The sequence below is a fragment of the Rhinolophus ferrumequinum genome, chromosome 17 (assembly GCF_004115265.2).
Source record: "Rhinolophus ferrumequinum isolate MPI-CBG mRhiFer1 chromosome 17, mRhiFer1_v1.p, whole genome shotgun sequence".
NCBI classification, from domain to species: domain Eukaryota; kingdom Metazoa; phylum Chordata; class Mammalia; order Chiroptera; family Rhinolophidae; genus Rhinolophus; species Rhinolophus ferrumequinum.
The window spans coordinates 4,829,178-4,846,341 of record NC_046300.1 but is presented as its reverse complement, the minus strand read 5'-3'; the positions used below and the strand labels follow the sequence as shown (position 1 = coordinate 4,846,341).

Genomic DNA, 17,164 nt, shown 5'->3' with positions numbered 1-17,164 from the left:
CTTCTCATCTTGAAAATGAGTTTCACTTGTGCTGAATGGCTGGCAGACAGAGCACAGTCTCAGAGCCTTCAGCAGGGGTCTCTTGCTATTGATCTATGTAAAGGTGAGTTTCACTGCCATACATAAGTTAAGCCTTCTTTCAGGCACATGTTTCGTTTTCTAAGATCTATTAAGAACATTATTTTAGCAAAACCCAACTCTACGTCTCTAAGTATGCAGTTATGCCCCTTTTGTAGTTAACGTTGTTGAATCCCCAACGTCTGCAGCCCCGAAGTCAGACCTGCCAGTGGTTTCATCATTAGCCTTCAAGTAACCCCAGGCACACCTTGTCTCGTCCAGCTGCCCTTTCTTGTGCTTCACAGGTGTTGCGTTTTTCACAGACTGAAGGCAAGGCTCGCCCCCAGCAGAAAGATCACAACACGCTTCCCTGTGTTGGCCTGGAACCGAACCCACCATCCCTCTGAGGTCTGCCTGTTTCAGAAACTTCTGGCTGTTTCCCACTAAGAGGATACAGAGATCTAGGAGTGAGTTTTTAATGAGTTAATTCCTTAGTTGACTGTGAAAAGCTTATTTTCCACTAGCACATAAGGAAAACCTTGTTTGCTGCTGCAGAGACTGAGTTGCTGGGTCGCTTCCACGGACAGTCTGCTTGCTTTATGATTGATGTTTGGCAACATTTACACAGAGCGCAAGAGTGGGCTTTACAGGAGCAAAAGCAAGCAATCTGTTTTCAGAAGGAACCACCAAATAAAAATTGGTGAATGAATAACAATGAATAAGGAACATGAACTTGGTAACAAACCAAGTAACTTGAATCAAAGTTTTAAAGAATGAAGTAAGTTGTATTTTGTGTGTGTGGTGGGGAGTGGAGACAGATTCAGTGCTAAGAAAAATTGTACAGGACAGAATATCATTGAAGGTTTTGGGACCAAGAGTGGAAGCTTTATTTGGGGGAAAATAGGTTTATCACTACATAATTTTAGGGACAGAAGTAGAAGAGGGCAAGATATTATAAATGTTGGAAAAGTGGAATGCCCTTTGATTTAACGAGGGATTTAGTTAAGGAAACTGGCAGATCTTGAAAATTGAACTCATGCTAGAGCAGACTTTTAAAATTAAATCATCAAAGGCCAAAAGACGCTTTTGCACGTTAGCACTATGCTGCCACGTCCATTGCTTGGCCTGGTAACACTAAGTCTTCATCTGCAGGTCCCTCTGAAGGGAGTTGGGCCTCAGCCCTTGAACTACAGGTGTTGAATAGGCCAGGTGTGGAGCAAGGTGAACTCACAGGTACACATCAAAGGCCACGGGACTTTTATGTTTCAAGTATACTAGTAGCTTTGTGTTCACACCCAAACTCCCAGGCTGGCGGCTACCGCATGTCAGGTCAGGTGAGATGCATCCATTCCATTTATTTTCTGCTGAAGGTAGTGAACTGGAGGAAGATTTATATCTGAAGTGACAGGATTCAAGTGCAACATGACAAACCTGTAAAAGCTGCAACCTGAACATGTCAATGCAGCCCTTTCCAGGGAGCTGGATGGGAGCTGGGAGACAAACCCCACACCTGGCACGTCGAGTTGGGCAGCATGGGAATCAAAGAGACGCAGAGGACGGGCAGGTCCCTGCGGGCTGAGCGGTGAGGAGGTGCTGGGACACGGCCGCCTGGCTGATGGCTGCGCGTGGGTCTGTCCTGGGCCTACCTGGTCGGGGAGGAGCTGTGTGGGGACGGACGCTGCAGGGGCTGGGACGTTCTTCCCGTGTTCGTATGTTGTCAAATTTATAAAGTAAAAGCACTGCTTAGGAAATCAGTCACGTAGCCGGAATTGAATCCCAACCCGGTTCCCAGCGTTGGTTATGTACCAAGACCTGGGGAAAACCGGGGCTCAAAGCCCCCCCGACAAGGTTGCTTTGAAAAGGGAACAAGTGTTGGGACCTTTGGGTGGAAGCATTAGCTTTGTAAACCGTCAGGATGGGCTTGCAGAAGGGCCCTCACTGCACACTGGCCACGAACCACCACAACTGGAAGCGAACGCGCCGGAGCCAGGCCCAGGGGCCTCGGCAGAGCCCTCCCCCTCACCACGTGGTGCCGGGCGCCCGCCGCCCTCGCGGGTCCGGGGAAATGGAGGACACTGCATCAGACACGCCCGGCATGTTCAGGCTGTTCTCCTCAGTTCTCACCAGCCGGCTGGCATTTCCTGAATTCATCTAGTAACAAAGCAGCAGCACTTTAGATGGGCCCTAAAGAAAATATACATCGGAGTAGCTGTTAGCACACAAAGGAACGTCCAAACAAAAGCCACCAGTTGGTCCTGTATATTATTCTGCATCATTTATTAAATATGTATTTTTATATATGCATTTACAAACGTTACTCATTTTGGAACTCTGCTTTCAATACATTTTAAAACTTTTTTGCAGTCTCTCGTAAAATGAGATCCATGTACAAAACGAAGCAACAGACATAAAGGTTTCCTTTCACACTTTTCATCCATCAACGAAAGAAATCACGTGACAAAGAAACAAAACCAAGACATGGCTCTTTCACAAGAATAACGTCAGTACTCAACTATGAGTTCTGACGGCACATTTCATCTCTGGATTACACATTACTACGTATTAGCTACTGTAGCATGTTGTTCAAATGAAGAAAACATTCAACCCTCCTGTGTGGCCTAGCTAATCTAGAGACCAGCAGTTATTCATTTCTTCATAATCTGACACCAGAATTCAGCTAAGGAGCTGACACTGATGGGCCAGCGGTCTGCGTGTACCCGCAACAGTGCATAAAAAGTCCCCTTTAAAAGCTTCATTAACTGCACAAGCTAAAGTCTGAGCCTCTAATGTAGCTCTTATTTAAAGAAATAGCTTAAATGATCAATTTAGAAGCTTAAAAGTATCTTTGAAACTAAAGTTGCTTTTCTGAAAACGAATGCTGACTGGACAGTTCGTAGGATTGGAGCTTTGTCACGAGACAGAGGCGTTCGTGCCACGTGCCACGAGCAACAGTATCAGCCCGGGTGACGACGCCGTGGCACAGACGCCTGGGCCTGAACTCACTGATAGTATGATTCTTGCAGCAGCATCATTTGATATGTAACCATTTAGTACGTTTTTCACACCAGCTTCAAAGATGTGCAGTCCCGTAGGACACCCAGGAGTTATAAATTTATTGTGATTGCATAATCCGTATTGCACAGTTTTATAAAAAACATAAATACTGGCTATTCTAGTTTTAAATACAAAATACATGTCATGTAGTTTTAAATCTATAGTCTGGTTCAAGTGCAAATCAGGTGCTTTCTTTAGTCCTTCCAAAAAAAGCATTTAATAGTTTTGGCACAAATGAAATTTCATCATGCCAACAATTCTAATTACAATACATATATCTAGACCTGTAGAGTAGCAATCATATACATACAGTAGAAAACTGAGTATTTACAAATGTACTGAGCATGAATGCCACCTTGGGGGTGAGTCAGAGCCGATCAGCGTCCCCACACTAATGATCATTAAAAAGGGAAATGCAACGCTTGATTTCACTTGCTTATGCGGGTTGCTGCGGATTCACATTCATGTGCGGGGGGTGTCCTAGAAGCCCGATTCTCTGCTTCTGCTTCCTTTGTTCTGTCATCTGGAAAGTTAAAAAGTTTCATCATTAGCCCCAGACACTTCCTGTGCGTCAGATCATATCCTGAACCATAGATTTACCTCTGTGGTTATGGTTTGTACTGAAACCCACTTTCTACAAACAGTGTCCTGACACTACATCAAACACACACAGAACTTCAAAAAGAACATGTTTCTCGGCAGAACGGGGAATTCTGTGACCTAGTCATGCAACGCGACATTCAGAAGTGTCGCCTGCTCCGTTTCAGAAAGAAACAAAAACTGCAAAAGCGCAGGCTTCTTGCCTGTTTCCCAGATCCGTTTCCAAGTGACGCAGACTCACTGGAAAATGGTGGTTTGCATGGCAGTAACAGCTCAGCAACTACCAAGAGCGGCAGTGTGAGTGGGGCCCCGCGTCTGAGGGACGAGCCCTGGCCTTCAGGTTTCCGAGGCCTCTGTCCAGGGACTCCTGGCTGGTTCGGGTTTGCGAGAAAAGGAGAAGGCAGCAACTCTAGGAAGACAAGGTGTCCTCACACCTCACCCGGCTCCAAGTACACAGTCGCTGGGGCCACCACAGACCCCGAGGCAATACCGCTCAGGGCAGGGGGGCCCAGGCCTCAGGTGGGTCCAGTGACACAGTGCTGTCAAAACCCAGGACCAGAGGTTGGGCCTGTCATGTGGCTGCCAGACGAAATCGGGTCTCACCCTCAGTGGAGGGTGTCGAGCTCCGTCCTGGGTGTTTGGGAGCATTGTTCGTTCTTCGCGTTTACATGTTCTCAGCCCAGATGGGCCCAGCCCTGGATTGAATGCTGGGCATTTGAATCAGTTAAGATAAAAAGGCTCCTACGAAACACACATTAGATAAAATCGTCCACAAGTGGTGTAAGGTCCTGCTCCCAGATCTGCAGTTTCCTAAAATCAGAGAGGTGTTAGGGTGGAGTGGAGTTTGGAATTAGACGGACCCATTTCCTTATGGTTTTACGTAATTTAACTTTTCAGTCTGTTTCTTCATCCATACAATCAGCATGGTCATTCCTCTCGTGGTAGAGAATTGAGAGGATGTCTGTGAATTTCTCAGTACGGGCCTGTCACGTGGTCAGTGCTTAAATCTCATTTCTAACTTGGACTAGGGTTTAGTACAAAATATCCTGCGTGAACACAAAACAAGAATAACTCACCTAAGTTCAACTTTAAAGTGGTTATTTTTCCTTATTTAAAACATAGCATTTTCCTTTCAAATCAAAACACTATTTTCAGACTCCTGTGAAATGCCTTCCGTTAAAATTTAGATGATTTACATGGAGTCAGTATTTCCAAAAAGGTAGCTTTCAATAAAGCTTTTCTATAAAGAATTGATTTAGGATATTCCAGCTAGCTTCTAAAGCTTCTTTACACGAGCAACAAATCTTGAAAGGAAGGATTACACAGGACAGAACACTTCGGATTCAGCTGAGGAAGGAGAATGGGATACGTGGAATAAACCCCCAGTTAGACGACAGACACACCTCGCTTTACTGCACTTCACAGATGTCGCGTTTTTCACAAACTGAGAACAAGACCGTCCATCAGCAAAAGGATTACGACTCGCTTTACTGCGACACTTGCGTTCCGGGGGTGGTCTGAAACCCAAGCAGTGTCTCCGAGGTGTGCCCGTATGACGCAGTCAGTAATTCATTCATCTTACTGCCTGATACTTCAGATACTTAGCTCAGGCACCCCCTGCCTCCCCCCAACTATGCCCTTGGCAGGTAACCTCGAGAGGGAGTCCAATAAAACTTAATCTCAAGCATTCTGATGGGTTCAGGGGTCTTGGAGGGCTTAGCCCCTATTGAAGACACTGTATTCAAAGCTTCCACGTAAAGCTGCTGCGCTATCCCAACTGTCCAAGTTGGCCATTCCAGCTTTTTCCTTAATTTGTCTATAAATTAACTACTTGCATTTGAGATTTTATCTACGCATAGCTTCATGTCCGTCTGTTAAATCGGCATTTCTTGACTTTTCAATCTGTTGGTCATTCAATTGTTCCCTTAAACGCCTCTAAAACCGTATCCTCTTGTAGCAAATGTGTCTCCAGCTGCCGGCCCCTCGCTTCCCGCCTCGACCTGTCCTGCCTCAGTGGGGGCCTGCTCTGATTTTCTGGCTTCATCTTCCTAAGATCCTGAACCCCCACCCGCCCTCTCTCATCAACCTGAAAGCTCCCTACTGGAGGGAGGGCCAAATTCTTAGCTCGGGAGGTCACAGTCCTGGTGATTTCTAGTACCTAATACACACCTAAGTTTCTTTTACTTTTTGCTAGAACAATGGTTCTTAAATGTGTGTGTGCACCAGAATTACCTCCCCCAGAAGGTTTGTTTACACTCAGATCAAAGGGCCTCAGGTAGACTCCTGATTCTGCATTTCTCACATGTCCTGAGGCAGTGTAGCTGGCCTGGGAATACACGTGCTCTACCTAGAGAGCTTTTCACTGATTTTCTCCAAAATAGGTCACCGTCACTGTGGATATGTTTTCATATACTTGGACACTTTTTAAAAAGTATTTTCGGTAAATATGTGATTTGTCTCAAATGACATAAGATCTTGAGGAAGACCGTATGCAGCTGAGCACGTAGCAGGCACACAAGTTTGTCTAAATTCTGTTTTGATCAATCGTGTCCTTTTCGACAGACTGGCTATTATTTAAGTGACTAACAAGTGAGAGGGACAGGACAACTGCTAAAGTCTTTGGCCGTCTTGTCAGTGGGCATCGTCCATTTACAACTGTAAGGGAACAGTAACAAAAACAAAACCCCTAAGGACTAAACTGGCCCGTGAGAAAGCAAGATCAACACTGTTGGCCTGTTAGGTTTCTCTGGCCCACTAGCGCAAATTTGCACAATTTCTGGCTTTCTTAGCTCAATTCTACCTACCTATACACAGGTGCGTGCACACACACACAATCTTACTTGCGGCATCACGATTATCTGTTATATTACCTACATCAAAACAAATAGAAATGACGACCAAAGTCTATCCGTAGCATATCCTCACGTAGTATTCCCTGGATGCCTGAAACAAAACTGACTAGACAAAATATCCATCAGATTCACTTCTAAGGTAACTATATTCAAAATTCTAATACTGAAACGTCTGTTCTGAATGGTGTGAAATGTCCCATTTGTAGCAGATACATTTAAAATCCTCACTTCCCATTGAGCTGACGACGAACTTTTGAAGCAGTGCTCTTTTTCGTCTCTATCTAAACACAGACTAGCTTGAGTGCAGCCTGCCCTCTTTTGAGTCAGTCTAAACAAGAAGCAGAGACTACTGCAGCCAAACCCCTGAAAGGTCTTTCATGGAAACACTCGGTGCCCAGTGTAAATAAGCAAACTAGTGTGCCAGGACTGACCCCGACCATTACAGGCTGGCACAGGAAGGAAGACTCCACAGCTCACCAGTGCCCCATCTGCTTTAGGACAGATCGAAACACTCGGAAAAACTGCTTTGGTGCCGCGGTAAGGTTGTGGTTACTCAGATTCCAAACAGCCAGGAAACTAGTAATCAGATTGAATTTTGATAGTCCACGTAATCACAGGACGAGCTGAAAATACTGAGAACTCAAAGCGAAGCGTCTGCTGAGTGCAGTTAATCATACTGATTTCATGTAACTGTTTGGATATTGTTCGCATCCTTAGAGTTCTGTTCCTACTTCACCTGGCAAACTCTTTCTCAAACTTGGAGACCAAGCTCCGGCATTACCACCTCTGAGCGTTTCTGTGGAGACCTCTCCTTGAGATGAGGTTAAACGAATTGCTCCCTTTTCTTCATCCCTGAGCAATCTTTTCACATCCCTGTTACATACCACGTTGAACTGTAATTTATCTGTTTCCTTTTTTGTCTCCCACTCTAGCCTGGTAGTCCGTGAAGAAAGAGAATAGATTCTCTTCATCTTTGTAACCTCAGTACCTGGGCTGCACCTGGCCAATAGGTGGTTCAGAGAACGAGCTGGATGATCCAGAACACGGTGCCATTCCCCGAGCATGCCGTGTGCTCCCGTGCCTTTGTCATGCTGGTTCCTTTCCTGGGAAGCCTCCACTGCATTTCTCTGCCAGCTCGGAAATCACCTGCTTGTAAGACTGTCGACGCTCGACTCCTTGAAGCCTCCAAACCTCACGGAGGACTAACTACAGACTTGGCTGTGCTCCGCTCGTGCCCTGGTCGGAGCCTTTCCTACTGTCTCCCACTGTTACAGGCCTATTATGGGATGCAGGGGGCAGATGTCCCCTCGGTCCCAGTGCTGTGTAAGGAACACAGACATTAAGAAAGGTTTGCTAAACATTCCATTTCCAGCTCTGGCCAGCTTTTCTCATCTTTTGTAATTCCTTCCTCCCACACTTATTGTGAACCAGATAACCTTGTTGCACGAAAAATGCCACACGCTGTAACATGTTAATAGCATCTGAATTTTGAAGCACTCCTTGTATTCCTGACAAGTAAAGGTCACGGTCCCATGGGAAGCCAGTCACATGTTCAAGAAAGTGAACCCTTCTCTCAGTATTTGCTCTCTTGCATTATGAAGAAAACATGCAAAAAATTTTATATATATATATATATATATATATATATATATATATATATATATATGTATGTTAGGTTCTTATATGAGTTCTCTTCCTTGGAATAAGAATGTAAGAGAATCACATGTAGTGTTCAGAATCTCTCGGGAGGGAAACTTCAAGACGACAGGCATTGTCAGGTAATACTTAGGAAGCAACTGACTCAGCTGTTCTCCGCAATAACAGACAAAGTAACAGCATGGACCAGGTTTTCACTAATATCCTCCACAAGAACGTTTTCTCCTCAAGTTGGTATTTATAAGAAAACAACCACCAAAGAGGTCAATAACAGTAAAGACTAAAACCAAAGACTCCTACACTTAAGCTGTTATCGTTCCATGATGCTGGTTTTTGGACCAGAAAGTCTGAAAACATATCTAAGCGATGAAGCAATTTTTGTATTTTCCAGCACTTTATCAGTGAATGGTATTCTTTCATAGCTGCTTAAAAAAAAAAAAAGTCTATCAGCGTTCCTCGCTCATTAATCATTCGCGGGGTTTTTATTTCTTAATTCAAAATTTTTTCCCTTCAGAAGGCAGGCGTTCTCCCAACGACCATTTGGGCCCTAGCAGCTCTGGTAACGTGCGTGGCTTCTTACGCAGAACAATTTAAGAAATCTTCGTGATTGTCACACACTAAATTTAATAAAATCCAAATCTTTTCAATAAGTTAATTCTCCATAAATGCATTAAAGGTTTGTTACATAATCAAAAGGAAATGTTGACTAATTCCTTTTGAGAGAAGCAAATTTTCCCCAATAAATGTAGCTATGGTGAAATGTCCCCATAATTCTGGGCACTTTAAAACCTAAGCAGCTCAGTCCTGATGAAGGCACTTTAAAATATATAACTGGTCTCATATTTCTTTTTAGCTTAGAGTATTTTCCAAGAAAAAATGGTTCAATTTCAAACTCACTCACAGGGGAAAGGTTTTTCTGAAGAGTGGTTCCAACTGCCAACTTTAAAACAAAAATACACAAAGGGCTGAAACCATACTGGTTTAAACCATACTGGTTTTACTGTCATTTAATGAACCGTAGTCCATACGCAGTCAAGTCTTACATATTTTGTTTAAGCCAACATTTGGGCATAATAAGAACAATTCTACTTTGCATTTTAAAAATGCCCAACTCTCCACTATGCTCGGCTGTGTGTAAAATGGCGGTGAGTTTTCCTCCCCAGTGTTTTAAGTGCAGGTTGTAACTTCCGAAACTTTACGGCTCTTTTGAAAAACATGCATTAAGAATTTTAAAAAGTCAGGCATATATGGTACGGTGACAGAACACGTGAAAATAAAGACACGTGCCATGCAAAACATCACACCTGACAGGACGGTGGGGGTTCCTGCCCTGGCACGTCACCTGGGGCCGCATCCGTTCGCTGCGAGCCTGCGGAGTGTACTTGAGTGTCCTCACCAAGGCGAGATGGCACCTGCGGCCCTGGGTGCTCTCCTCCACCTCTGATTCTTCCTGCTAACTCCTCCACTCAGCTCCCTCCTTTACCCCGGCTACTGCTGGTCTGCACATCGAAGCAGCTCCAGAATTTCCCTCAGTGAGCAGTTCGGAACACCAGGCTCTCAGCACGGGTGGGACCGGCCGTGCCTACAGAGGGCGCGTGGGGTCGCCACCAGAGACACCTCCCAGTGGAGCCTGCGTGGAGAGCCGAAATGCAAGGGCCTCCACTCCAGTCTGCACTGGATCCACTTGTCAGCTTTTCTGGCACCTCACTGAAGACATCTGACTTCACGGAGATTCTCGGAGCCACAGCTCTCTGAAAAGGGAGGAGCTAACTGGGGCGTCGCTAGATGGTTTAGGGGGTTCGCCTGGCTCTTCGGGGGACAGACAAAAGCAGCTGGAGCAGACAGTGCCTCATGAATCAGTTCGGTCCTGCGGAGCGTCTGTCACGTGTCTCACAGCAGGGGCAACAATAAAAGAATCATCTGCTTAGACGTTCACGGGTTTCCTTACTGAGGTTACTCCAGGTGGCTAACCGCGCTCAGTACTCAGCCTTCACAAATAAGGCCTTGCTCGCATTTGTTTGTTTGCACTCTCATCCAGGTGAAAGATCAGAACCGGAGGCCAAACGGTGTCTTGGGGTAGTTTGCAATAATTTAGTTGGAAAAGAAATATAATTCAAAGGGAGATTGTGAAAGGTGCTCTGGAGACCACCTCCAAGGAGAGTGGATTCCAGATGGGTCTTCATGGCTCTTACGTTCCTCAGAGTGACCCCTCACCTGGGGGTGCACCTGGCACCTTACGTCCAGGCAGCCTTGCTGGACAACTTGCTGTGCAAAATTCAGAGTTTTGTCTACGGAGCTGATTAGCGAAGGCCTGGAGAGCCCGTGCAGAACGCCGAGCAGCCCAGGTTGCCCAGGCTGCTGTGCACCCCCAGCGCGCACGTCCCTGGGACACGGCCGCCTCCCGCCACTGGACAACCTCCTGGTGACTGCGTGTTCATTAGAAGGGGGAGAGGTGCACAGGATGGTTCCCAGCTGCCCCCGCAGCCCTCGGGCACAGCGTTTGTCGGCCAGGTTGCCGGCTGGGCTTCTGCAGACCGTGTGCTCTGTGAGGGCAGGGCCACGTCTACACCACTCGCGCTTTTATCCTCAGCACCTGGCACGATGCCTGGGCTGTGGCAGCCACTCGACAGGGATGTGGCCGAGGAATGAACCAAAAGGAGCTTCTCCACGACTGTGGTTTAACCCCGGAGGCTGCACTTAAATATCTTGTGTGCAGAGGTGGTAGATTTGAGGGCTACGAAGCAAACCTGAAACAGCTTTTCACCTTCCGTCAGTGAGGAAAGGAACCCGAGCACAGCATCACACCTGCGTTTTTCACAGTGTTTCGTCGAAGCAGTCTGTGCTTTCCCATTTTCTGCTTTTGTTTTTCATATTAAAACCTTGCCCTTAGCAGCATGGAAAGCAGTGTCATGGGCTCATCCTGTGAAAGAGCCGTGCAGGGAAAATGGGGGGTGGGGAGGGGGACACCAAGTGAGTTCGTCCTCTGTTGCCCAGTCCCTGTTCTACCCTGGTGACAGAAACGTCAGCATTTTAACATGAGCACTACTGATGTTTTCCTCAACACATTGAGCGTGTGTCGTGGAGTGTGTGTGTGTGTGTGTGTGTGTGTGTGTGTGTGTGTGGTACACATGCACGTCTGTGTGGTACACGCATGTACAGGCAGGTGGGACCGCTCCCTTTACCTGGTCCTTTAGCTCGGACAGCTGGCCGGAGAGGTTGGTGACGAGCTTCATGGTGGACTCGAGCTTCTCCTGCAGGCTCCTCAGCTCGTTCTGCTCACCCTCGGAGTCGCTGCTCACCAGGGACATGGCCCTCATCCTGGGGAACCAGTCCAGGTTTCTTTCCTGGAAGCCACATGGGAAATAACAAAGTGGGGTCACTTCTAGGGGTAGGGACGACAAAGGCCATCTCACCACGTGGTTCTGTCTTTGTGCCGTCTTTCACGGTCTGCCTCTGCTTCTTGCAGAACTAATGCACTGTGTCTTTTTTAGCCATTTAGTGAATATCTCTTTAATTGAATACAATGGAGCTCTCTTAATTCTTAGAAGAAGTCACTTTAAAACGATAGGGAAAAGGGAGCTTTCCAAACAAGATTTCTAATCTGCAAATATAAATACTGCCACTGAGAATCTGATCTTAGCAAAGTACAAGGCTAATGAGTTTGGGGTTTTAAAATTGTGGGACTCTAAAGACCAGAATAAATGAGCAAACTAATCAGAAACAGTGTCAGAGATACAGAGGAAAAACTGAGGGTTGCTAGATGGGAGGGGGTGGGGATGAGGGAGAAGGTGAGGGGACTAGAAAGCACAAACTGGTAGCCACAAGATTGCCACAGGGACACGAAAGAGTTTGGGGAATATAATCAATAATGTAAAGATTTTGTAGGGTGTCAGACGGCCACATGTATCATTAGGGAGACCACTTCATGGATGGTGTAGATGTCTGACCACTGCAGTGCACACCTGACGATGAAGCTGAATAATATTGACTGTCAAGTATAATTTAATATATATATATATAGTCATGGGATGTGGAGTACAGCATGGGGAATAGAGTCAGTGGAATTGTTACAGCTGTATACGATCCAGAGGGGTAGTAGCTTGGGGGAGGGGTGTAAATGTCTAACTATTACATTGTTTTGTACACCTGAAACTAATTAAAAAAAGTTGTGGTAAGATACATATGACAAATTTCCCGTTTTAATCAGTTTTTGGTGTGCACTTCAGTGGCCTTAGTGCGTTCACACTGTTGTGCCGCCCCCACTGCCACCCGTCTCCAGAACTTTTCCTCTTTCCCTCACTGAAGAAACTCCACCGCCACGAAACAATAACTCTGTCCCTCAGCCCCCGCCTTCCATTTGCTGTCTCTGAATCTGATGACTCTGTGTACCTCATACTGTGCCTGTATTTTTAAAAGCACTATACTTGGAAAATCATTTGCAAACATTCTGGAAGTGAAATGAATTTTAAGATCCTGAATGTTCTGGATTTACTGGATATGTGTGTGTGTGCGCTTGGTAGGGGATTGTGAAGAGGCGGAAAACGGGGACTTGGGCTCCTTGTTCAGTTTGCCGTCTTTGTGAAGTTATGGAAACCCCTCTCTCCTGTTTCCTTCTCCTTCCAGCCTGAAGCAGTGGGCGGACGGTGCCATCAGTCGGGAGGAGAAGGCCCCGCCAGCCCCTGCCCATCTCCATCCTTGTCTTTTGCCAGCTGCAGCCTATGCCTGCAAGCGTCGTTCTCACAACTGGTTATCGAGTAGTGGGACCAGACCTCCTCCCACCTCACTTCCTCCTGCCCACATACGCCTTCCTCCTCTGCAAAGAGAGGTGGGGGAGCAGTAAGAAAAGCTTAATCAGCACGAGACAAGGGAGAGAAACGGACTCATTCCACGTGTATCGGGGGTCGCTGCTCCCCGGGACCATTCGATCTCATCAATTGGGATAAATTCTAATACACGTTTTAACACAAATCCTGCCCACCCCCCACCCCGCCAATACACACGCACAAAATGTGTTACTGTTGCTTGGCGTCCACGAGGGGTCAGGATGTCTGTGTGTGTAAATATTTTCTGATAGTATCTTCAGTTTTCTGGACCATGTGGTTTGTCACAGTGCCTCTGCTATTATGGCCCGAAAACAGCCCCAGACAGTACACGGACGGAGGGCTGTGGCTGCGTCCCCATCAAACTTTCTTTATGAACGCTGGTGGCAGGCGGGATTTGGCCCACAAGCCAGAGTGTGCCGACCTGTCGTCAACACGAGACGGCATCAACATCCTTAAAATCAAAATCCCGTGAGACGTGTCTAAGTATCACAAAGCAAGCGAGACAGTTAGGTAGTGTCTTGACCTAAGGCAATATAGCAGTTAGAAGCCAAACAAGAACTGGCTGAAAATGTGATGACGACGACGGACCACACCGGCAGCACGGCGTCACATCTATGCCACGTGCACAAAGGCACCTGGGGCACCCAGTAGGTGGGCGCTCACTGGCCCCGCAGCACCATCAGCGCAGGAAGCCGTCTCAGCGTGGTGACGAGAACAGCGTGCACACTCGATCAGTGTTCGTGCAAGCGAGGAATGATCAATCAGCCGTTTCCTGCCTGGGCCCTGATGACAAATGCTTAACCGGTAAACCTCGGTTGCTGAACGTGACTGCCGGGGGAGAGCAAGGACTCTGTCTTCCTTCCCCATCGGTCCTGGGAGGAACGATTCATTCACATGGGACGTAATGGTAGCTTGTATTCATCTTCATCAATTTCCCACCACAGAGCAACGGGCAAAAGCCCACTGGGTAAAATCTCCCATCTCGAAGATGACCAGCCTAGACATCTGAAGTGTTGCCAGGTCCATAATTGGTTTTTTGCTGTGTGCCTACAGCACGGAGGGAGAGCAGACATCTGAAAACACTGGAGCGAGGTACTGGCTCTGAGAGGCAGCTGAGCTTGTCCTCGGGAGGGGGTGGGGGGACAGAACAAACTCCTGCATTTCAGAGGGGCTCCTGAGAATGACCACTGTTGAGTATATTTTGGGGGAGATATTTGATAGTTATTTAGATTCAAATCAAAAGTATAAACACTCTTAGCTCTCTTGGCAGAAAATATTTTAAAAACTAGAACACATTCGACAATACTGCAGGAGCAATAACTTACGTGCATGGTGCAGAGGGCACAGCAGAGCCACGCCCACGGCCACTGCCTGCTGGACTCGCTAAGGTGGGAAGGGCCCTGAAAGCTAAGTACCAGAGGCTTCCAGCCATCTAAGCACTTGCAATGTGGTTAAGGAGAGCAGAGCAGACCTCCACATTCAAAACGGAAAAGAAAGAACGGAATGAAGCAGGCTGGGCTCCGTCAAGTGTACAGAGGAGGGTCAAGGTCAGAACTGACCCCAGTGACTCAGGGGGGCTGGAATCCTCTTCCCGAAAGGGACAGGCCTGAAGGGAGGTTGGCGCCTGGCCAGACTCGGGGCGAGAATGAGGCCATTCTCGGCAGACAGGACTGGCTCAGTGAGATGAGTCTGGCTGGAGACGAGGGTAGCTGGGTAGAGGCAGCTCAGCCCGCAGAATGCGGGTGTTATGTGGGAGGGACTGGCGTAGGAGAGAGACGAGTAGTGGGGGTTCCGGATGGAGAGGGCCTGGCCAGGGGCTCGGCAGAGGGAAAGAGGGGGCAAGACGTGAGCTGTGAAGGATCCACCTGCCTGGATGGGGGAGAGACCTGTGTGGTGCCCTCAGCTAGAGCTCATCTGCAGCTGAATTATCACCGACATGCAAATGAACACTAAGCCGCCTAAAATGGCCAGAGAATTCATCCGAATCTCGCCTTAAATCTTTCATATGTTCATTTGCTTGGCAAATACTCTGTAAAAATAGAAAACACAGGTTTCCAAACAGGGTCCACATTAATGAGGTCTCCAAAGAACAAAGAAAACTAACCGAGCGCGTGCACACAGCGTCTTTTCCTTATTCTAACAGCGAGTGACCAAATGACGACCGATGGAAAGGAGGGCTTGTCTGTGACAGACCCCCGCTTTCTTTAATGGCACAGGTGATCCGTGGACTCCCAAGCAAGGACCTCAGAAAGGTCTTAGAGCCAACGCAAAACGCAGGCTCCATGTGATCATTTACTAAACACTCTTGATTTTTGTGCCTGGCACAGGACTGAGTGCTGAGAGTCTAAGGATGAGAAGGACAAGGTCCCTGCCCCCAGGGCTTTGGTGCTGGGATGCGGCCCTAGCGCCCAGCTCTTTGCTCTGTGGAGCCCCTGCAGCCCTCCTCCAGGGTCTAATGGACGAGTGAATGGGCCGCACGCATGAAGGTGGCATCCATGCCCCTTGCCTCAGTGGCTAAGGAGAGGCGTCCAGACCCTGCCTGTCTCACCTGTGCTTCCAAACACGGGGCTCCCGCACCCCTGCCCAAGGGGTGCCTAAAGGCGTAGACGGAAACAGTGCTGCTTTTCAGAATGTCCACTGTAGTCCATGATAAACGAGTGACAATGCTTTTGTATTAAACTCAGAAGATGCCCTGGGGCAGAACATGAAAGGGAATCAAATTTGAAAGATAAAACCTACGATATTAAAGAAATGTCATACTTGCCACAGGCCACTCCGGGCCCTGTGCCTGATCTAGGGATACGCCGTCACCCTTCATTCCTTCAGTGCAGAGGCAGAGGCCCCAGGACCTTGACCGAGGACAGCCACACAGGCTCTCCCTCCGGCTGTCCTCCAACCAGAACACCTAACAATGAAGAGCTGAGGGGGGACCCCACTAAACCCAAACCATACAAACAGCTCAACTGCAGGGAAGGCCAGCGCTCCACAGGGCACCTGCTGTCACCGCTGCTGAGGGGGTGGATCCCCAGACCTGACATGCGGAGTGTCATCGGGGCTGTTAAGTCAAATCGCAGATTCCCAAGGAGCGCCCGCAGTGAAAATTAATTAGCAATTCCAGCCAAGCCGTCCTGTTTCCACGTGGTTCTGCGCCCTGCACAGCAGGGTCAGCTCTGGACTGTCTGAGGTTCCCCACTCACAGGTCCCCGTGGACGAGTCCGAGTCTCCAAGTGACCCTGTGTGACCCTCCAAGGACAAGTACAGGAACAGAGAGGACACTGCAGCCATGTTCTTTCTGTTTAGCTCAGACGCACACAAAATGCCAGGCTTGTCTCAGGCTAAATAATTCGGGGATGTCTGTCGCCCGTGGCTGTCCAGCCACTTGGAGTCAGGGGTCTACACACGTTTGCAGAATCTGCCTTTGTGTTCATTCGAGATCACAACATCTGTCTTGGCCTCTACTGCATTTCTGAGAAAGTCATGTTCAACTGAGACATTTTGTTTATCCATGGATTCACCCTGGGGGTGTGTGTGTGTGTGTGTTGTGTGTGGTCGGAAGGGTGGCGCTGGGGTGGCTCCTGGGTTCACTGGGCATCTGTCAGCCGCCCCTGTTGCTCTGGGGCTGATGCTCGGTGCTGCTGGCACCCGCATGCCGATGTCATTAGGCACCGTCTGCCGCGCCTGCAGTCCAGCCAGCGCAGTTCCCGGCACAGCGAGCTTCTTCTGTCACAGCACAGACAGACTGCAGCCACAGCCGGAAGCAGGCTGACCACAAGTGCTAAGGTTCTGGTTAGTTCTTTTCTAGGTAAAGTGGGAAAAGTCCCTGCAGAGGCAAACAGTTAAGTCTGAGACACAGGGGTGGCACTGACATCTGGGAATGTCCTTGACAGGAAGGGTGTGTGTGTGTGTGTGTGTGTGTGTGTGTGTGTGTGTGTGTGAGAGAGAGAGAGAGAGGGAGAGAGGGAGAGAGGGAGAGAGGGAGAGAGGGAGAGAGGGAGAGAGGAAGTTGGACTGTATGATGCAAATGCTGATCATTCTGAGAAGCGTTTTTTTTTGTTTTTTTTTTCATCCCAGGTTCAACTGAAGAGGCAGTTCTAAGAAAGACAACTGAGATAATCGCCAACT

The 17,164-nt window shown here is 47.9% G+C and overlaps 1 protein-coding gene across 5 annotated transcripts in view; it reads right to left on the bottom strand.

Moving 5' to 3' along the window:
* Positions 1–2,588: 2,588 nt before the first annotated feature.
* ITPR1 (inositol 1,4,5-trisphosphate receptor type 1) overlaps positions 2,589–17,164 on the bottom strand; it is a 295,697-nt gene continuing 281,121 nt past the window's right edge. For 3 of the 5 annotated variants that reach the window (XM_033132950.1, XM_033132952.1, XM_033132949.1), the window contains 2 exons: positions 11,402–11,563; positions 2,926–3,634 (listed from right to left, as the gene is read on the bottom strand). In XM_033132950.1, the coding sequence (XP_032988841.1) occupies positions 3,548–3,634; positions 11,402–11,563 (249 nt within the window). In that variant the 3' untranslated portion in view covers positions 2,926–3,547. Of the gene's footprint in view, positions 3,635–11,401; positions 11,564–17,164 lie in introns of all 5 variants that reach the window. The other 2 variants (XM_033132948.1, XM_033132953.1) reach the window with 1 other exon arrangement.